This window comes from Prionailurus bengalensis, chromosome C2 (assembly GCF_016509475.1).
Source record: "Prionailurus bengalensis isolate Pbe53 chromosome C2, Fcat_Pben_1.1_paternal_pri, whole genome shotgun sequence".
In the NCBI taxonomy this organism is placed as follows: Eukaryota; Metazoa; Chordata; class Mammalia; order Carnivora; family Felidae; genus Prionailurus; species Prionailurus bengalensis.
In genome coordinates this window covers 157927991-157949878 of record NC_057350.1, presented here as the reverse complement: position 1 = coordinate 157949878, position 21888 = coordinate 157927991, and the positions used below count along the sequence as shown (strand labels likewise).

Sequence of the window (21888 nt, the reverse complement as noted above, 5' to 3'; positions counted from 1 at the left end):
TCAAAGGGAAGGTGTCCGTGTTCTTCTCCAGAAATACTGGGAAGGGAGGGTGTAGCTTTCTAGGAGTTTCGATTTAATAGTCTGGATTCTCCTGGGCCTGGCGAAAGGAGTTGTGTGTAACGTGCCTTTCCTTTTCCCGCAGCAGAGAACGGTGACGGTATCCACATAGTTCTGAAGTGATGTCTTACTTAGTCTGAACTATATTCAGTACCAAATAAAGTCACGCTTAAAAGTGTGTGAAGACTGAATCCAAGAAGTCTTGGGATTGGATTTTACCGTATGAAATGTTTCATATTGAAAACACAAGATGACCTTTCTAATGAGCTGTATGAGAGGCGAATCTCCTCACTGTCACTGCCATAGCCAAGCATCCTCGTGAGAGTGAGCGCGTCGGGACGGCACGCGTGCAGCTCTGGGGGCCACGCGCAGGCCCGGCTGCTGCTTCTCTGGCAGAGGCCAGTAGGTACAGTTCCTAGAGGCAGCCTTTGCTGTCTCTCTACACTGTATGCGGTTTGGAAATGAATGTAAAAACGTACCGTGGGCATTTACCTTTCTGTGCCAGTTTGGCTTTTGTGGCCTGAACCTTATGCCGACCCGGGGCGGGGGTGGGGGACAGTGCCGTCGTGGGACCAGCACGGAGTCTGTCTGCAGAGGCCACGTGCTGACACCGTGATTGGTGGTCAGGTAAGAGTCTTGGCACCTTCTCGGAAGAAATCACGTAAGGGTGTGTGTGACGGGATCATGCCAGATCGGGGAAGACCTGAGCCAGGAAGGCGGGTGTGAAGCAAACTGCATTATCAAGAGTACCTTGGTGAGAGGATCAGTGTAAATCCTAATAGGTACAAAGACTTTTGTGTTTCTGCTTCGTCACAGATTTCTTGAAAAACCTTTTGCTTCCGCTTCCATTTTTAGCATTTTGTTTCTGGTTTTTATTTTTGAAGCCCCAATGCCATTTAAACTCATGTGGCGTCCCTCCCTTTCGCTGTTTCCGACCACCCCGTCCCTCCTCGCTCTGAACCGTCCTGTCCTTAAGTGTTTTTAAAGCCCTACCCCAGACCGTGGAACCAGGTGCCCCGGGGAGGGGGGAAGACTATGGTAGTTTTCTGACTTGCCGTTGAGGGGTCTTTGTTATCAATGAGTTGAAATTATCGCGGCAAACCAGATGTCATAAATGAAACACTAGATTGTGCCGTAAAAATGGCCCACGCTTCTGAGATATTGAGCCCTAGTACAATCATGGTAAACGTTCTGGTGATTATTTAAGAGGCTTTTGGCTACACCACACGATGGCCTCTTTTTCTTAAAAAGGGTGCGTCTTCCACAAAACCAAATGCTTGTCTCTCAAAGGGACGCCACGGCTTTTGCGATTTCCTCCTCGTTCTCGCTTCCCTCCCCACACGCACCAGCAGGCACCTGTGAAACCTGTGGTGGAGCAGACCGTGTTTTAAACTTCGGCGCCCTTTAGCTATAGCACCTCTGTCCACGCGCCCGGCTGTCTTGGTTTTGAACGTGCCGATTCTGATCTTTGTTCGGGCGGAAATAGGAGTGATTTGGACTCTGAAATCCCTCCCAGAAGACAGACCACTTCAGTGGGTAAAAAGCTTTGACGGTTCGTGTTTTATTCTTCGAGGGGATTAAGACGCACGGTCTCTAAACACTTTCATCTTTAGTTTGAAAATATCTGTAACTCTGTAGACCCTGAAGCGGGGGAACGTTCCTTTCTGTCATCTCCCTTTGCTTTTGTATGAACACATGTTTTCTGTACCAATCACTTGGGAAAGAAGTGAGCATATCTCTTGTTTTTAGAGTTCTGCTTGTCTATTTAGCATTCCTTTTTGAGTCTCAAGATATACGGAACAATAAATGTCATTTAATGCTGTGTGCTATTTCGAATTCCTCATCAGGTGTTAGAAATGGGGTTGAAAACACTTTAAAAGCTCATCGAACTTGAAATTCTACCAAGCAGCATTGAAAATTAGTCTGTCCCAGTGAAGCAGGTTAAATTATGGCACCAGCAAATTTGCTACTTTGTTTTTTTAACAGTAGGATGTATACATTTCAGTAAAATAAATGTTTTCCGATTGTTTTGCACACGCGTGTCTCATTTAAACCCTAGTTCCTGACCGTGTCCCCTCGAGTCCAGAATTGAGGGGTTCCGGGCATGTGCCGAGCACACCGAAGTCCAGATGTTGCGAGAGGTGAGGCCCGTTGTGTGGTTTTTCTCTTCGGTCTGTTTTCTCAAAGTTGATGCGGCAGACTTTTCCATCGACTGCTCCCCACACGGAGAGGAAGCGGACCCAGCCCGCGCCTCTGGGAAACCTCACCTGGGGTTCTCCTGAATGAGGTCACGGGTCACTGAGGAGGGAGTCCAGGAACCCCAGTGGGCTGTGCCCTGGCTCAAGAGAGCCCATGTATAGAAAGCCCTGGTCGTGCGAATTTTTAAAACGGAGACTATAATTACTGAAGCGAGTCTGTGTTCCCCGCTCTTTGTTTACTTAAATAGCTTCCTTCCACAGTCACGCCGCCACACAAAGTGGTACAAACGTATTTTCAAACAACTGCTGTGGTGTGTGCACACTTCCGGCCAGGGAATGCCAGAGGATGTGTCCTCGGGCGCTGAAATCATCAGGACTCGAACGCTTATTCCGAGACCTTGTTAAAGTGACTTAAGGGGTCGCGCAGGTACCGCCTTCTCTCCCACCGTACCCTAAATGCTCCTGACCGGTCCCTCTGACCGACTGCTGGTCTGGGGGAGACAAGTGCCCCGGCTTTGCTGTCCCACCGCAGCCTCCCATGAGCTCTGTGCTCCTCGTTGTGGGGAGCGGTCGCTAGGAAGGGTCGTCAGCTGCCATGAACGCTGAAGTTTACAATGCGAGGGCAGTGACGGGTTTCTAGTCTTAATATCACACGTGTGGGCAGCCCAGAGTGGAAACTAGAGCTTGTCAGATTTTAAATAATATTAGGAAGGTCTGAGTTGGGAAAGTGGTTTTGCTCAGATTTGTCTGCCATACGATGATAGCAATAAAACCCTCTGACTTAAGCATTGCTATGGTTTCTTCATTTTTATATTATGAGTCTGAAAGGTGCCAACACTTTACTGATCTGAGTTTTAAGTGTGTACAATTTTTGAATAGTTCTGGTGTAACTTGATTTCTAAGATTTTAAAATAAACTTGGAAAAAATCACACCCATTCTACATGCATCCATTCATTATTTTTAATCGATTATATTGTAGATAACTTAAGCCGTCGTTCTGTTTCTTTAAGGTCCCCCAGGTCTTGCGAGAGATGGCGTGATTAGCTCTTTCTCCTATAACGAAAACGCACTCCGTGCCGCAGCACGGGCCACAGCCCCTGTGTGGTCAGGCAGCGACACGACCTCCGAGCCGTGTGTGTTTAGCTCTCGGTTCCCGAAAGTGTGTGTGACAAGCTGACGGACACAGAAGGGTGAAGACCCTGCCCCACCCAGTTCAGAGTCCTCATTTCTTTGGTGTCTCGTGGAAACCGGCTAACTTGCCTCCCACCCAAGGCTCTACTACATACAAAACCAGCAGGCATCGTGGATTTGCAGTACAGTCACTTTGAGAAAGTTGCTATTTAGTCTTCAAAGTGGAAAAGTCCTGCTCGTCAAAATGGAATCAGTGTGAATTAAAGTAGGCCGCTGGCTTAAGTATCAGCTAGATCAACAGCTTATTTCTTCTGCTCAATTTGTGCTAACACTGATGGTCGGTCTGAGGAATGCCGACAAAGCCAAGGGTGGGACTTCCTAAGAAGGCCCCCACCTGTCCCGTGTGGCCCAGCTACCCCGAGGCCGCTCTTGCCTCGTGCCACCAGACTCCGGGCTGTGACGTGATTGCCTCGTAGCAGAATAAAGGTGAAAACTCTCACCGGAGTTACTGCGGTCCCTACCGGAGTCTTTTACCTGAACGTGCCTTTCCCAATGGAGAACCAAGAGATCTGGGCGAAGGTGGGGCAGGTCGGGAAGACTTGGGTCTTCTCTGGAGGAAGGGACACCTCGCGCCCTGGGCTTGGCCGCTGCCGTCAGAGAATGACACAGCACCTGCACAGTCGCTGTCCGCTTCCTCCCACTGCTGTCGGGGGGGTGACGGGAGCAAAGTAGGCGTGGACTTTGACGTGAGGGAGCTGAGCCTGGAAGCAGAAAAGCCCGACCTGGAGTCATCGCTACGCGGGGGTGCTGAGGATTAGAGGCACAGGCCTAGACGAGCCCATGCGTTCTCCACATAGACTCGACCCCCTTCCCCTCGGGCAGATAGTTCAGAGAGAATTCCCGGTGCAGGCAAGAGCTGCTGCTGACACACTGTCCCCCTAAGCCAGCACCTTCCAAAGAGCACAGAGTACGTGCCCTGGTGTCGTCACCAGCCCTGGATGCAGACTGAGCACGGGCCTCACAGCTTTGGCACCCGGGGCAGCTCTGGGAGGGAGACGCAAAGCTCAGAGCGCATTCAGGAAGACAAGGTAAACTGCCTGGGGGTTGGGGAAGCCACATTCTCCTGAAGCCCTCCCATCTGGAAAGTAACCAAGACCCCGGTCTCCTTCCTGCCGGTAACGGCCGTAAGGCTCCTTCCTCGGGATTCCGATCAGACTACGAGGAACCTCAGACCGACACCGTTCTGGAAGTGGAAGCTGCCAGGGTGAGGTCTACCATGGAAATTTTGGACGGGGAGACTCCTGTTCAGCCTGCCAGTCTGCAGAATACGGGCTGAGGGTAAAACGTGGGGAGCAGACGTTGATTCTCGGCGTGTTCGCCGTCAGCTTCGAAAGCGCCAGGGGACGCGTGCCCCCCGCTTACCCGCATCCGCTTGATGCCCGCGCGGGTGACCTGCTGGCAGTCGTACAGCTCCAGGCGCTCCAGGCCGCGGCAGTTCTCCAGGTGCTCCAGGGCCACGTCGGTGATGAGGAGACAGTTGTCTAGTTCTAGGACCCGCAGCCTCTCGTGGCCGCAGGTGCTGTTGCTCAGGTGCAGGATCCCATCGTCTGTGATGAGCTCACAGTGGGACAGACTCTGGAACAGGGAGGAAAGCGCGGATGTTGGCAAGACCCGAGGCCTAAAGCGCCGAAGCCGGCCTGAGCAGGGCCTCGTGGCGGCCGCTTATCAACAGGATCAAACACAAAGCCTCGGGGTCCTCCGGCCATGGCTTTGCTGTTCTCTCATCTTTCCAACTGCAGGTGATCCAGTTAAAGACGACGTGAGAGGATCTCGTCTCCCCTCCTCCCGTCAGCACCCTGGTTCTATGGGTACGTAAAGGACAGCCTGATCTGACCAGAGAGCCCTGAGAGCTAGCTGCGTGACTCACACACCGAAAGGAGGCCCGTGTCGCGGCGGGTGGGAGACGCCGGGACACCGTCTTGCCGGAAGCCCCACCCCCAGGGCAGAGACCCACGGCTGGGAGAGAGCTCGAAACCCGGAGTTTCTCCCCGGGGAGCAGAGGGCTTGCACCCCATGTTGGGCACCCCAACTTTTAAAATATGTGCCTGAGAGGCAGGCCCCTAAAACATCTAGCTTTGAACACCAACAGGCTCACACCCACCAGGCCCACGAGGCTAGTGATTCCAGAAACGGCTCTTAAAGGGCTCACACACTTGGACTGCCCCGCCCCAGAGCCCAGCTTGGAAGTGGCCCATTGAGGGCCGCCTGGACTCTGTGTGGGAGCACTGGCCTGAGGCCCATGCATCTGGTCCGAGACACACTCGGGGCCTGCCGGGACGCTCTAGGCCCAGGGACTGGCCGCCACCGCCTTCGTGCGCTCCCTCTGTCTTGCTCCGACTGGAGAAGGCTTAAAAAAAAAAAAAGACAAGGAATTCTAGGCTTTTTTTTTCCCCAATTTCTCTTTCTCGGTGGGCACCTTCTCTACCACCCCCCTCGGTCACTCCTCAGCCAGTGGGCACCAACTTCTCCCTCTCCCTGTGCTGTGCTTCAGAACACCATTATCTGTCCGGAAGGAACTTCTGTGTGTCCAGTGCCCGGGTTTCCCACCTGGCACCCTGGTGTTCCGGCTGCTAGAGAGCAACACCTCTGCGTCTCCTGGCTCTGGGGGCCAGCGGGGCTTCTGCTGGTGGGCCACACGGGAAGAGACAGTAAATGGCCAACAGCCCCAGGGCACAGCACGAGACAACAGGCCCAGGACTCCTGTCTACGAAAGAGGCCTCGTGGCTCACCCTCGCAGCGGCAGCCTGAGGGGCAGGCTTCCAACAGACGCATCTCAGGGCTGCCCGCCCTCCTCCCCGGGGACCTCGGGAGGCGCCCTCTTCTCTCCCCGCTGCCACACTCCAGAGCGCCGGGATCTCCTGGAGGGGAGCTTTTACATGCATCTGGTGTCCCGGTCTTTGGGGCCGGCCACTCGGGGATGCCCCTTGGTCACCTGGCCCTGCTGGCCAGAGGGGCTCCTGGGTCCCACGGGACTTTGATCATCAGCTCTTCCCTGGCAGGCTACCGCCCCCAGGACGTTTCCCAGAAAGCAGACCGAAACGCACCCCCGCCCGACGATAAAGAGCTGTACGTGCTTGAGCTGCAGCTTAGTCCTGCAGGGTGGGCTTCGAGTTCGGCACGTGCCCAAGGCCTACCACGTGTTCTCAGGGAACCAGGCCGGTGCACGCCACCTCTGCGCGCATGGTCCCCCCGCCTCACTGCAGCGTGCCGGTGTCTCCCACACAGGTGTTTGTACACTTGGGTGGAGTCCTGGTCTTTGCAGCTGCCACCCAGAGGACACCTAGATCACCTGGCCCTGGTGGCCAGTGGAGTTCATGCTTGCAGTCCCAGAGAACTGTGTACATTGTGTATTTTTTAAGCTGCTGCCCGAGTACCTTCCAGTCAGCCTGAGTCTAGGTGCTGAGCTTCTCCCTTTTGGGACACTGACCGATCTCGGCACCTCCTCAACTACTGGGAACCGTGAACAATAAAACAGGCTGTACAGACAGAAAGGTTTGAGAGCCACTGATGATGAGGACCTGGTTGAACAAGAAGGCCCATCTTCTACATGAAGAGGAGAGGCCTTTTTATCTAGGAACCTCAGGAAAAACACCTTACTAAAAGATAAGTGGGGTGCCTGGTTGACTGCCAGGTAAGCATCCGATTCCTGGTCTTGGCTCGGGTCATGACCTCAAGGTTTCCTGAGTTTGAGCTCCAGATCGGGCTCTGGGCTGAGAGCATGGAGCCTGCCTCGGGTTCTCTCTGTCTCTGCCCCTCCTCCACTCGTGCCATCTCTCTCTCTCTCAGAATAATAAACATTACAAAATTTAAGAAGGATAAGTAGTGGTCATAAAGATGCTCACCATACCTTGGAGGAAAATGGATCAGTACACAACTTCAACAAAGAAAATATAAGAAAACACCAAACAGGGGTCATGGAGCTGAAGAATACAGTAACAGAAAAAATCACTAGAGAGGTTCAAGAGCGGACTAGATGAATCAGAAGGACCAGTGAACCTGAAGACAGAGCGGTAGAACTCACCCAAACAGAACAACAAAAAGAAACACAGGTGCAAAAAAGTGGGGACAGCTTAAGGGATATGTGGGACAACATCAAGTGGATTAACATTCATATCACAGGGCTCTCAGTAGGAGGAGAGAGAGAGAGAAAGGAGAAAACTTATTTCAAGGAATGGTGGCTGAAAACCTCAGCCTAGGGCAAAGAAACCCCCAGACATCCAGATCCAGGAAGTACAGAGTTCTAAAAATATGAACCCCAAGAGATGCACACCAAGACACATAATTAAAATGTCAAAAGTTAAAGAGAACCTTAAAATCAGCAAGATTCAAAACTTGTTATGCACGAAGGAGCCCCCATAAGACTAACAGCAGGTTTTTCAGCAGAGACTGCAGGACAGAAGGGAGTGGCCTGAAATCCAAAGTACTGAAAGAAAAAATACTTCCAACCAAGAATACTCTAACTACCAAAGTTATCATTCAGAATTGGAGATAGAGTTTTCCAGACAAGCTAAGGCTAATTCTAAAACTACAAACAAGGGATACACAAGATAGAAAGATGTAAAATGTGACACTGAAAACAAAACGGGAGGGAGGGAGACTAAAAATGTAGAATTTCAGAACGTATTCAAATATAAGTTATCATAAAATAGACTGTTACAAATACAAGTTGTTGGGGCACCTGGGGTGGCTCAGTCCTCTGAGCGTCCGACTTCGGCTCAGGTCACGATCTCACAGCTCGTGGGTTCGAGCACCGTGTCGGGCTCTGTGCCGACGGCTGGGAGCCCGGAGCCTGCTTCAGATTCTGTGTCTCCCTCTCGCTCTGCCCCTACCCCACTCATGCTCTGTTTCTCTGTCTCAAAAATAAACACAAAGCAAATATAAGTTGTTATATGTAACAACCTCATGGTGACCACAAAGCAAAAATCTGTGATACATAAAAGATAAAAGGATCTAAGTGTACCACTAAAGAAAGTCATCAAACCACAAAGGAAGAGAACAAAAGAAGAAAGGAACAAGAGGAACTACAAAACAGCTAGAAAACAATTACCATAATGGCAATAAATACATAACTATCAATAATTACTTTAAATGGACTAAATTCTTCAATCAAAAGATACAGAATACCTGAATGAATTAAAAAAAAAAAAAGACCCATCTATATGCTGCCTGTAGACTGAAAGTAAAGGGATGGAAAAAGATACCCCATGCAAATGAAAATCAAAAGAAAGTTGGAGGTAGCCATACATACATCAGACAAAATAACACTTTAAAACACCATAATAACAAAGAAGAGCATTACATAGTGATAAAGGGGTCAATCCAACAAGAGCATAAACATGGGTAAATATTTATGCACCTAATATAGGAGCACCTAAATATATAAAACATATATTAACAGATCTAAAGGAAGAAACAGCAATACGATAAGAGTAGAGGGCATTTATACCCCAGTTACATCAATAGACCATCCAGACAAAATCAGTAAGGAAATACCAGCCATACACAACATGTTAGAACAGATGGACTTACCAGATGTATACACAACATTCTATCCAAGCAGAACACACGTTCTTCTCAAGTGCACATGGAACAATTCTCCAGAACAGATCACATGTTAGGACGTGTAAGAAATCTTAATAAATCTTAAGAAGACTGAAACCATATCAAGCATTTTTTCCAACCATGATGGTATGAAAGTAGAAATCAATTATAAGAAGAAAAGTGGAAAATTTACAAATACATGGATCTGTAACATGTTACTGAACCACCAGTGGGTCAAAGAAGAAATCAAAAGAGAAGTTTTAAAAATGCCTGAGACAAATGAAAATGCAAATGGAATATACCAAAATTTAGGGGATACAGCAAAAGCACTTCCAGGGCAACCGCTTGTTGCAATAAAGGCCTATCTACTTCAAGGAATGAGCAAAGTCAAACCATCTAACTTAACGCCTTAAAGAACTACAGGAAGATGACAAAGCCCAACATTAGTACAAGAAGCGAAATAAAGATCAGAGAAGACATGAATGAGAGACAGAAAAGAGCAATGAAATGAAGGGCTGGTTCTATGAAAAGATGTAATTAACAAGCCTTTAGCTAGACTCACCAAGAAAAAAGAGAAGGATCAACTACATAAACTCAGGAACAAAAGAGGAGACATTCTAAATGACACCAAAGAAGTACAACAAATCGTAAGACACTAAGAACAATTGTATGCCAACAAATTGGACAACTTAGAAGAAACGAGTACATTCACAGAAGCAAAGAACCAACCAAAACTGAGTCATAAAGAAATAGAAAATCTGAACAGACTGATTACTAATAAGGGATTGAATCAGTAATCTAAACTCTGCCAACAAAGATAAGTCCCAGACCATACTGCTTCATTGGTGAATTCTATCAAATATGTTAAAGAAGAATTAATACCAAACCTTCTCGAAGTCTTCCAAAAAAGAAGAGGGAACATTTCCAAACTCATTTTGCAAGGCAAGCATTGCCCTGCTAACCAAAACTAGACAAAGACACAACAACAACAACAACAACAAGGAAAATTACAGACTAATATCTCTGATAAACATAGATGCAGGGGCGCCTGGGTGGCTCAGTCAGTTAAGTGTCCAATTCTTGATACTGGCTCAGGTCATGATCTCATGGTTCATGGGTTCAAGCCCCACATCAGGCTCCACACTGACAGTGGAGAGCCTGCTTGGGATTCTCTCTTCTCTCTCTGCCCCTCCCCTACACACTCTCTCTCAAAAAGAAATAAAACAACTTAAACATAGATGCAGTAACCCTCAACAAAATATTAGCAAACTGAGTTCAACAGTACATTAAATCATACACTATAATCAAGTGGAATTTATTTCAGGGATGCAAAGATGGCTGAACATTCTTAAATCAATCAGTATGATATAGCACATTAGCAAAATGAAGGACAGAAATCCTATGATCTAAATAGATGCAGTAACAGAATCTGACAAAATCCAACATTCATTGGTGATTAAAAAAAAAACAGTAAAGAAGGGACATACCTCAATATAATAAAGACCATATATGACAGGCTCACAGCTAGCATCATACTCAATGGTGAAAAGCCTGAAAGACTCTCCTCTTAGGAAGAAACAAGGATACCCACTCTTGCCATGTTTATTCAACACGGTAATAGAAATCCTAACCAGAGGAATTAGGTAAGAAAAAGAAATAAAGATATCCAAATTAGAAAGAAAGAAAACTTTCACTATTTGCAGATGACACAATATTATATATAGAAAACCCTAAAGACTCCACCAAAACACGTTAGAAATAATAAACAGGGGTGCTTAGGTGGCTCAGTCGGTTGAGCGTCTGGCTTTGGTTCAGGTCATGATCTCACAGTTTGTGGATTCAAGCCCGGGATCGGGCTCTGTGCTAACAGCTCAGAGCCTGGAGCCTGCTTCGGATTCTGTGTCCCCCACCCCTACCCCCCCAGCCCCTTGCCCCTACCCTGCCTGTGCTCGGTCTCTCTCAGAAGTAAGTAAACATTAAAAAAATTTTTAAAGGAAACAAATTCAGTAAAGTCTCAGGATACAAAATTCACATAAACCTGGCTTCATTGCTGTACACTGGTGAGCAATCGTTAAGAGAAATTAAGAAAACAATCCCTTTTACAATTGCATCAACAAGAATAAAAAACGTAGAAATAACTTTAACCAAGGAGGTGTAAAAGACCTGTACTGTGAAAACTACAAGACCTTGATGAAAGACATTTAAGGCGACACAAATGGAAAGATACTCTGTGCTCATGGATTGGAAAAAGGCAAACTGTTAAAATGTCCATACTCCTCAAAGCAATCTACAGATTCAAGCAATCTTTATCAAAATTCCGATTGCATTTTTCATAGAAACACAGAACAAAGAATCCTAAAATTTGTATTGGAACCATAAAAGACCCTGATTAACCAAAGCAATTTTGAGAAGAAAAAACTGAAAACCTCACACTCCCTGGTTTCAAGCTACATTACAAAGAATGCTATAGTAATCAAAACAGTACAATACTGGCATTAAAAACAAACACATAGGGCACCTGGGTGGCTCAGTTGGTTGAGCGTCTGACTCGATTTCAGCTCAGGTCATGATCCCAGGGTCATGGGATTGAGCCCTGTGTCAGGCTCCATGCTGTGTGTGGAGCCTGCTTAGGATCTTCTCCCTCCCTCTCCCCCTCTCCCTTCCCCCCGCTCTGCCCCTCTGTCCTGCTTGTGCTCTCTCTCAAAACAAAATAAAAATAAAAACAGAAACACAGATCAGTGGAACCGAATAGAGTCCAAACAATCAATTAATTTACAGTGAAGGAGCCAAGAATATACAACGGCAAAAGGACACTCTCTTCAATAAATGCTTCTGGGAAAACCGGAGAGCCACACGCAGGAGAATGAAAGTGGACTCCTATCTTAATATAGCATATGCAAATATTAACTCAAATTGAAGACTTAATGTAAGAACCGGAACCACAGAACTCCTGGAAGAAAACATCATAGGCAGTAAGCTCCCTGACAATGGTCTTGGTAATGACATTTTTGGAATGAGTGCCAAGAGCAAGGGCAACAAAGGTAAAAATAAACAAGTGGGACACATCAAACTAAAAAATACTGCACAGCAAAGGAAACCACCAACCAAATGAAAAGAATGGGAGAGGATATTTGCAACGCACATATCTGATAAGGGGCTAATATCCAAAATAATAATAATAATAATAATAATAATAATAATAATAATAATGCATCCAACTTAGTGGCAAAGGCGGGGGGGCTGATTTAAAAAGTGGGTAAAGGGCCTGAAGAGACACTTGTCCAGTTAAGACATACAGAGAGCCAAGAGACACATGGAAAGGTGCTCAAAATTGTTAACCATCAGGGAAATGCCAATCAAAACCACAATGAGATACCACCTTACCCCTGGCAGAATGGCTATTATCAAAAAGATAAGAAATGACAAATGTTGTTGAGGATGTGGAGAAAAGGGAACCCCTGTGTGCTGTTGATGGGAATGTAAGTTGGTGCAGCCACCATGGAAAACAATATGGAGATTTCTCAAAAAATTAAGGGGTACCTGGGTGTCTCAGTTAAGTGACCGACTCTTGATTTTGGCTCAGGTCATGATATCACAGTTGTGGAATTTAGCCCAGCATCTAGCTCTGTGCTGATGGTGTAGAGCCTATGTGGGATCCTCTCTTTCCCTCCCTCTCTCTCTCTGTCCTTCCCCTGCACTCTGTCTCTCAAAATAAATACATAAACTTAAACAAAATTAAAAATAGGGGCACCTGGGTGGCTCAGTCGGTTGAGTGTCTGACTCCAGCTTAGGTCATGATCTCATGGTTCATGAGTTCAAGCCCCACTTTGGGCTCACTGCTGAGCGAGCCTACCTTGGATCCTCTGTCCCCCTCTTTCTCTGCCCCTCCCCAGCTCGCGTTCTTGCTCTCAAAAATAAAACATTTAAAAATCTTCTAAAAAAATTAAAAATAGGGGCGCCTGGGTGGCGCAGTCGGTTAAGCATCCGACTTCAGCCAGGTCACGATCTCACGGTCCGTGAGTTCGAGCCCCGCGTCGGGCTCTGGGCTGATGGCTCAGAGCTTGGAGCCTGTTTCCGATTCTGTGTCTCAGTCTCTCTCTGCCCCTCCCCCATTCATGCTGTCTCTCTCTGTCCCAAAAATACATAAAAAACATTGAAAAAAAAATTTTTTTTTTAAAAATTAAAAATAGAACTGCCATATTTTCCAGCACTTCCACTTCTGGGTATTTATCTGAAGAAAATGAAAACACTAATTCAAAAATGTCTGCACTCCCATGGTTATTGCAGTATTATTTACATTAGCCAAGACATGGAAACAACCTGAGTGTCCACTAATGATGAATGGGTAATGAAAATATCACACACACACACACACACACACACACACTGGAATATTATTCAGCCATAAAAAAGGATGAAATCTTACCATTTGCAACAACACAGATGGACCTTGAAGGCATTATACTAAGTGACATAAATCAGGCAGAGAAAGAAAATACTGTATGATGCCACATACATGGAATTAAAAAAAAAAATCAAGCTCATAGATACAGAGAATACATCCTGAAACCAATATTATACTCTATGTAAACTAACTGGAATTTAAATAAAAATTTCAGGGGTGCCTGGGTGGCGCAGTCGGTTAAGCGTCCGACTTCAGCCAGGTCACGATCTCGCGGTCCATGAGTTCGAGCCCCGCATCAGGCTCTGGGCTGATGGCTCAGAGCCTGGAGCCTGTTTCCGATTCTGTGTCTCCCTCTCTCTCTGCCCCTCCCCCGTTCATGCTCTGTCTCTCTCTGTCCTCAAAATAAATAAATGTTGAAAAAAAAATTTTTTTTAAATTTGAAACATTAAAAAAAAAGAACACACCGATTATTGTCAGAGGTGGGGTGGGGGTGGGGTGAAAAGGGTGAAGGGGGTCAAAATGGACAAATTTCCAACCATTAAATAAGTTCTAGGGATGTAATGTATAGCATGGTGACTGTAGTTAATGTTATTTGAAAGTTGCTGAGAGAAAAAAGATCTCATTCTAAGAAAAAAATTTTTTAAATAGGGTGACAGATGTTAACTAAACTCTATCATGTCAATCATTTTGCAATATATACAAATATCAAATCATTACATTGTACACCTGAAGCTAAAATAATATTATATCAATTATACCTCCATTATACCTCTGAGTAGCAGTAATTCTGGAAAATTCAAACTTTACTGCCACAAGGCTTGAGAATGGAGTAAATGCTCATAAGTGTTCATCAAGACAGAGTTAATGGTTCTTAACAGAAACCTGAGATCAACCACCTACCTGCACTCAGACTGACCACTTTTCTGTGGGATCCTGGGTGGTCTGCCTAAGCAGGGATCCCCATGCCCTGGGGATGGACTGGGGGTGCTCTGAGAAGAATCCAGTTCAATAATGAGCAAAAGAATAATAGAGCTTCCTGCTTTCAATTAGAGTCAGGTAGGAGCAGGGTGCTGGAAGAAAAGCAAACTGCTGGGTATTAGATTATGATGTGGACTGAAACCACGTACGCCATAGATTCACTAATATTCTGGTGATGGAGGAATGGGATGAAAACCCACTCCTGACAGCATGGCTATATCATTTTTATTAAATTGCTATTAATTTGTTCACTTATTAAAGACCTTTTTTAAAGTTAAAAAAAAAAAAAGATTGCAGGGAAATTTCAGAGTTTACTCCATTTAGTGCAGTTTGATAGCCCAGTTCTCCCCTTGAGGGAGAACAGTGCAGTCAACGAATCTGATGCCCGTGTTATTTAGAAAAGTATGCACGCAGCCATGACTCGGGAGACATACTGAGCACGTTTGATGGTTATGGTTAAACAGACCTTGAACAGTGTGATCTGACATTCCTGGCTTCTCTTGGGCATAAACAGACATAACAAATTCAGATTAATGTTATATAGCCAGATGGCATTTCTGTAATTGAAATTACAATTGTAATTTAAGTTCTCCATTTCAACAATTTGAGACCTGACACTTTCTCCAAATGCATACAAAAGCAATATCCATCCCACCATAACCGTTCAGGGGCAAAAGAGGTTACACCAAAGTCCTATTACTCATTTGTTCCTTGGCTCTGTGGCCAGCCCTACGGGGCAACGGTGAGTAAGAACACGCTTTTCTGCACTGGTGGAGCAACGGGTCCAGAAATGAAACAGTGTGGCTTTAGACCGCTTTAGACCCTTGGACACGCCAAGGGTTAGGAGCCATGAGGGACGAGAGCGAGGAGAGTGTTGTGGGTGGTACTGCAGGGAGCAGGGGGAGAACGGCACGTCCTGCACAGGGGAAGGGAGGGAGCATGGAGATGCCGAAGGGCTGGAGGGAACAGGAGCTGTGCAGGGCACAGGAAGGAGTTTCACCTTGGTTCTCGGGTCACTGGGAAATGCTAAGAAGAAGGCGGTATTCTACTTGGTTTTCAAAGATGCCATCGTGTACTATTACATACCCGCCAGAATGGCTAAAATGAAAAAGATGGAAAGTAAGTTGCCGGGGAGGCCGCCGAGCAACCAGAACTCTCCTCCACCGCGGGGGCTCGGCTGTTGGGACCGAAAGGCACACACATGTTCATCACAAGACGTTACAATACTGGTCGAATAGCCCCAACCTGGAAACCGCTCATACCGCAAGGAGAATGAACAATGTTCACTTCCATGCAAGAATATGGGGAAATTTCACAAACATAATGGAGAAGACGCCAGACACAGAGGAGTACACATGATAATTCCATTCACACAGTTTGGATAATAAAGTACAAAACAAGGGCAAAACTAATCTGGGGTTAGGGTCAGAAGTCACTCCCCTTGATGGTGGTGGGTGGGTGTCTGTTGGTGACCAGAAGGGAACAGCAGAAAAGGGCTGCCTGGAGTCTGCTAATGTTGATTCTTCATCATTCAGCCTATGCAAGTGCGTTGATATATATACGGATGATAAGTGCTCTTTTCTGCATGTATTTTACTTCAGTAAAAAATTAAAATTGAAAACAAAACCACCAGGGGAGCCTGGCTGGCTCAGTCAGAAGAGCATGTGACTCTTGAGCTTGGGATCATGAGTTCAAGCCCTATGTTGGGTGTAGACATTACTTTCAATAAATAAATAAACTTTAAAAAAAAAAAAAGGAAAAAAGAAAAGATAAAGCACCCTGTCAGATTATTCAGGATGTAAATGTAGATGCAGTTGGGCAATTAGAAGCCTACTATAATCTTTGAGACAAGGAAATGCCTGCTGGTTTGAGCCCAATGAGTTCTGAGGATGGGACAAATAAGGGTGGATGAGAGGTGTTTCTGCAAAGGGAAAAAAGAATCAAGAAAGACTGATATTGGCAACAAGAAATAGGCAGCTGAGTACAAATTAGGGGGAAGGGAACCTAGAAAGAAAAAGAGAAATTCTGTCAGACGGTGATGCTTGAAAGGTTCCTCTTTGAGGCCTGTTTGAACAAGGGAAATATTTCCTTTCTCATGAATCCAACCACACTACATAATTCTTCATAAAATAGTATTTATGTAATCAATTACTGATGCTCATTCATTTTTAGCTTTGGAACTGATTTATGAATAAAGCCAGAAAACTTTTCAGGAGGCTGTTTAAATCAAGAAATTGAATTTGAAATTTTTTTAATTAAAAAAAATTTTAAGTTTATTATTTGAGAGAGAGAGCGCGCGCACAGGGGAGGGACAGAGAGAGAGAGGGAGAGAGAGAGAATCTCAAGCAGGCTCCACACTGTCAGCGCAGAATTCAGTGTGGAGCTTGATCTCACGAACCATGAAATCACAACCTGAACCGAGATCAAGAGTCAGACGCTTAACCAACTGAGCCATCCAGGAGCACCCCCCCAATTCTTTTTTTGTGTCTTTGTTGTTGTTTTTTTGAGAGAGAGAGACAGAGCATGAACGGGGGAGGGGCAGAGAGAGAGGGAGGCACAGAATCTGAAGCAGGCTCCAGGCTCTGAGCTGTTAGCACACAGCCCGACGCAGGGCCTGAACTCATGAACTGTGAGATCATGACCTGAGCCAAAGTTGGACGCTTAATGGACTGAGCCACCCAGGCACCCCCCCCCCCCACCTTTTGAATTTTTTTTTGAGAGAGCTGAAATTTTTTAAAAAGAAACAATTATTTACCATAAAGAACAACCAGAAACAAAGCATGTATGTATGTATATTAATTTACATATACATATATCTGTGGATATACACGCATAGGCACCATGCGGATTAGAGGAAGACAACGATGGAGATAGTGTAAAAGTGTCAGCTTCATTGTTTTAATACAGAGGAACTGAGGAATTAAAACGTTAACAGTTGCCTCTGGGATCAAGCAGATACTCCCATGTTAACTGAAAAGCTTCTATACTGGCATATGCAAGTATTCACAAGATTTAAAACTGGTTTAATTTAAGGATAATCAGAGGAACTCTTGACCTGTTCCCTGAGTTCACAGGAAAATCTGCCGACATGGTTCACACAGAAGAAGGGCCTTTTAGTTTACGCTAATAAAGAGCTAAGAGTCAAAGCCTTCTGCTTTAGGCCACGATTTATACATTATCTCATTTATGCTTCAGAGCATCCCTGCAGAATAGGTATTATGAGCTCCATTTTACAGATGAGGAAACTGAGGCTCAAAGAAGATGAGACTTGTCCATTATAATCAGCTCAGGCTAGCCTTAAAGCCTCTCCCCAACCCCAGTATTTTCTTCCCCCTCCCCCACCCTGCATTATGTCCCCCACCCCGGCATCCTACAGATTTATGACTGGTTTTTATTTCCTCGTCTGTTCATGATAGGTATGTTAGGAGGAAGGAATATTCCAGAAAACAAGCTTACCACTGCTAGGCATTATCTAGTTAGGAGTTCCACATTCTGGAAGTGAGCAGCTGATACGAGCCTTCCTGAGAACTCAGGTGGAGGCAGGGCAAGGGGAAGGCAGGGACAAAGGAGCACAGTAGGGAGGACTGCTTTTAAATGCAACACAGCATAAAGTAAGTAAGGGAGGTGGGGGGGGATCATCTCTCCATCTCACAGAAAATTTCTCTAGAAGGAACTGACAGAGGTTATCCCTGAGGGGGTGGGGGAACAGGGTAATTAGGGGTTTTAAATAAGAGTGGGATTTTTCTCTTGTATTCTTGGCACTGAAAAAAATTTTTAATTTTTTCTTTTGAATTTTATCAAATGTTTTCTCTGCATTAATTGATGCAATCGATAATTCTTCTTCTGTAGCCTGTTAACATGGTGGTTACACTGATTCATTTTCAAATATTAAACTAGACTTGTGTCCCTGGAATAAATTGTGCTTGGTCAGGGTAATAAATATTTTTATATATTGCTGAATTCTATTTGCTAATGTTTTGTTAAGGAAGGGCATTTGCTTGTATATCTATATAAGCAATATATATTGGCAGTTTAAAAATTATAAATTCAATTACTTTGGTACTAACAAGGTTATTCAAATGATCCTTTATAATGAACGAGCTGTGTTGGTCTGTGTTTTGTTTTTTTTTTTTAAGTTTATTCAAGAGAGAGAGACAGAGAGAGCAGGGGAGAGGCAGAGAAAGAGTCCCAAGTGGCTCTGCACTGTAAGCACAGAGCCCGAGGGTGGGGCTCGAACCTACGAATCGCGGGATCATGACCTGAGCCTAAAGCAAGAGTCAGGCACCTAAACCAACTGAGCTGCCGGTGCCCTTTAGTTCGTGCTTTTAAATGTACTAGGTGAAGTGGTCAAAGTGATTTCTGTGAGATGTTCCTAGCATTCCCTTACCATCCTTAATGTCTTCAGGGCTGGTGGTGATGCCCCGTGTCTCACTCAGTATGTTCGTGGTGTTGTAACAGAATGCTACAGACGAGCTGGCTTACAAACAACAGACCTCTCTCTCTCATGGTTTGGGGGCCAGAAGTCCCAGGTTATGGTGGAGGCATATCTGATATGGTGGCCGGAGACAGCCCCCTTCCTGGTTCACAGCCAAGGTCTTCTCACTGCATAGTCCTCAAGTGGTGGATGTGGGAGGCTCCATCTGGAGACTGTTTTATAAAAGCATCTAACTCATTCATGAATCACCTCCCATTCAACATATGAATTTTGAGGGGACACACACATTAGCAACAATAGTACCCTCTTTCATTCTTGATATTGGTAATTTGTGTCTTCTCTTGGTCTTGCTAGAGCTCTGTTTCAAAGAATTGGTTTGCTGATTTTCTTCTATTTTTCACATTTCAATTTCATTGGGTTCTCTCATTTTTTCTTTCTTTTCCTTATTTTGCTCTATATCCTTTCTTTTCCTTATTTTGATCTTCTTTTTCTGGTTTCATATGGGTGGGAGTTTAAGATTACTGACATTTGTTTCAAAGTTTATTTTATTTAAGTAATCTCTACACCCAACATGGGGCTCAAACTCAACCCTGAGATCAAGTCATGTGCTCTACCGACTGAGCCAGCCAGGTGCCCCAAGACTTTACTTATTTTAATGTAATCATTTAATGCCATATATTTACCTGTTAGCATTGTTTTGCTATATCCAACACATTTTGATATGTTATATTTTAATTTTCATTTAGTTTAACTTTTAAAAAAATTGCTCTTGGGGTGCCTGGCTGGCCCAGTTGGTGAAGTACACGACTCTTGATCTCGGGGTTGTGAGTTTGAGCCCCATGTTGGGTGTAGAGATTAAAAGATAAAAAAAAAAAAAAAAGAAATGCTTCTTTCCAAGAGACAAGTGTATTTGCTGGAGTGACATGGCCAAAATTTGTTCTCATGGTTGGTACGTTAACTTTTGGGGGAACGTAATACAGACTTGCTTTAGAAAAAATGGGTGAGGGGCACATGGCTGCCTCAGCTGGTGAAGCACACAACTCTTGACCTCAGGGGCTGTCTAAGTTCGAGCCCCATGCTGGGTGTAGAGAGTACTTAAATATATAAAAAAAAAAACTTCCCTTGACTCCTCCTCTTTGACCAATGGATTATTTAGAAGTGTGTTGTTTAATTTCCATATCTTCAGAAATCCTGTTACCTTGTGTTATTGATTTCTAGTTTGATCCTACTGTGGTCAGAGAACACATTCTGGATTATTTCTTTTTAAATTTTAAGTTTTTTGAGGTGTTTTATGGATATAGATATGGCCTCTTTTTGTACATGTCCCATGGTCTCTTGAGAAGAATGTGTTTTGCTGTTGTATTCTTTTTTATTTTTTAAAAATGTTTATTTTGATGCAAGTGAGCACAAGTGGGGGAGGGGCAGAGAAAGAGAGAGAAAGAATCCCAAGCAGGTTCCGTGTTGCCAGTGTGGGGCCCCACTGGGACTCTAACCCCATGAACTGTCAGATCATGACCTGAGCTGAAATCGAGAGTCGGATGCTTAACCCACCGAGCCACCTAGGCACCCCTTGATGTTGTACAATATAAATGTCCATTAGGTCTATATGTCCATATTCTATAAATGTCTATATTCTATAAATGTCCATTAGGTCCTTAATGGTGTGGAGTTCTTTTTTTTTTTTTTTTTTTTGCATCTACCCTTATGGTTTTTCCCCCAAGTTTTTACTTAAACTCCAGCTAATTAACATACAGAGCAATATTAATTTCAGGCATAGAATTTAGTGATTCATCACTTACATAACAATACTCGGTGCTCATCACAAGTGCCCTCCCTAATCCTCATCACCTATTTCTACCCATTCTTCTGCCCACCTCTCCTCTGGTAACCATCAATTTGTTCTTTATAGTTAAGAGTCTGTTTCTTGGTTTGCCTCTCTCCACCCTACTCCCACCCCCTCACCATCATATTCATTTGCTTTGTTTCTTAAACTCCATGTATCAGTGAAATCATATTTTTGTCTTTCTCTGACTTACTTCACTTTAGCATAATACTCTCTAGCTCCATGTCACTGCAAATGGCAAGGTTTCATTTTTTAATGGTTGAGTAATATTCCGCTGTGTGTGTGTGTGTGTGTGTGTGTGTGTGTGTGTGTGTGTGTACATCTTTATCCATTCATTAGTCAATGGACATTTGGGCTCTTTCCATAATTTGGCTATTGTTGATGATGCTGCTATAAACACTGGGGTGCATGGATCCCTTCAAATCAGTATTTTTGTACCCTCTGGGCAAATACCTAGCAGTAAAATTGCTGGATCATAGTGTAGTTCTATTTTTAACGTTTTGAGGAACCTTCATACTGTTTTCCAGAGTGGCTGCACCAGTTTGCACTCTCATACTGGTGTCGAGTTCAATATCCTTGTTGATTTTCTGGCTGGTTGCACTATCAATTGTTGAGAGAATACTGACGTGTCCAACTGTAATTGTGGATTTTCTGTTTCTAATAGTTTTTGCTTCACATAATTTGCAATTCTGTTGTTTGGTGCATATACATTATGGATTGCATTGTCATCTTGGTGGACTGACCTTCTTATCACTATGTCATGTCTTTCTCTCTCCCTGGTAGTTTTCCTTGCTCTGAAGTTTACTGTATCCAACAATAATATAACCATTCCTGTTTTCCTTTGTTTAAAGTTTCTTTTGTATATATGTCCCTTTCTTTTACTTTAGCCAACCAATAATGTGACATTTGAAGTGAGTTTCTTATAGCTTATACTTGGATCATGTTATTTTATCCACTCTGGCACTCTCTGCCTTTTAATTGGTATATTGAGACCATTTATGTTTAATGATATGCTTGGGCTTATGTTTGGCCCTTTTCCCCTATTCTTTCAGCTCTTCATTTTTCTGCCTTACCATGAGTTCCTGAAACATTTTTTAAAATTCCGTTTTGGTTTACCTACTGTGTTCGAGTGTTTCTCTTTTGTAGACTTCTTAGTGGTTGCTCTAGATATTATATTATGCAACCATAACTTATCACAACCTATTGGCATCAAGATTTTATCAACTTGAGTAAAATATG

General features: G+C 44.6%; 2 protein-coding genes across 8 annotated transcripts in view; one reads left to right on the top strand and one right to left on the bottom strand.

Annotated features, from left to right (window-relative positions):
- Nucleotides 1-2091, top strand: part of UBP1 (upstream binding protein 1) — a 51204-nt gene extending 49113 nt beyond the window's left edge. For both annotated transcript variants that reach the window (XM_043595861.1, XM_043595859.1), the window contains one exon: nt 143-2091. In XM_043595861.1, coding sequence (XP_043451796.1) covers nt 143-180 — 38 coding nt within the window. In that variant the 3' untranslated portion in view covers nt 181-2091. The remainder of the gene's footprint in view (nt 1-142) is intronic.
- The window catches only part of FBXL2 (F-box and leucine rich repeat protein 2), a 130508-nt gene that overhangs the window by 15628 nt on the left and 92992 nt on the right, over nt 1-21888 (bottom strand). For 5 of the 6 annotated variants that reach the window (XM_043595864.1, XM_043595865.1, XM_043595862.1 and 2 more), the window contains 2 exons: nt 4810-5022; nt 3203-4148 (listed from right to left, as the gene is read on the bottom strand). In XM_043595864.1, coding sequence (XP_043451799.1) covers nt 4041-4148; nt 4810-5022 — 321 coding nt within the window. In that variant the 3' untranslated portion in view covers nt 3203-4040. Of the gene's footprint in view, nt 1-3202; nt 4149-4809; nt 5023-21888 lie in introns of those variants that run through there. The other variant, XR_006299573.1, reaches the window with a different exon arrangement.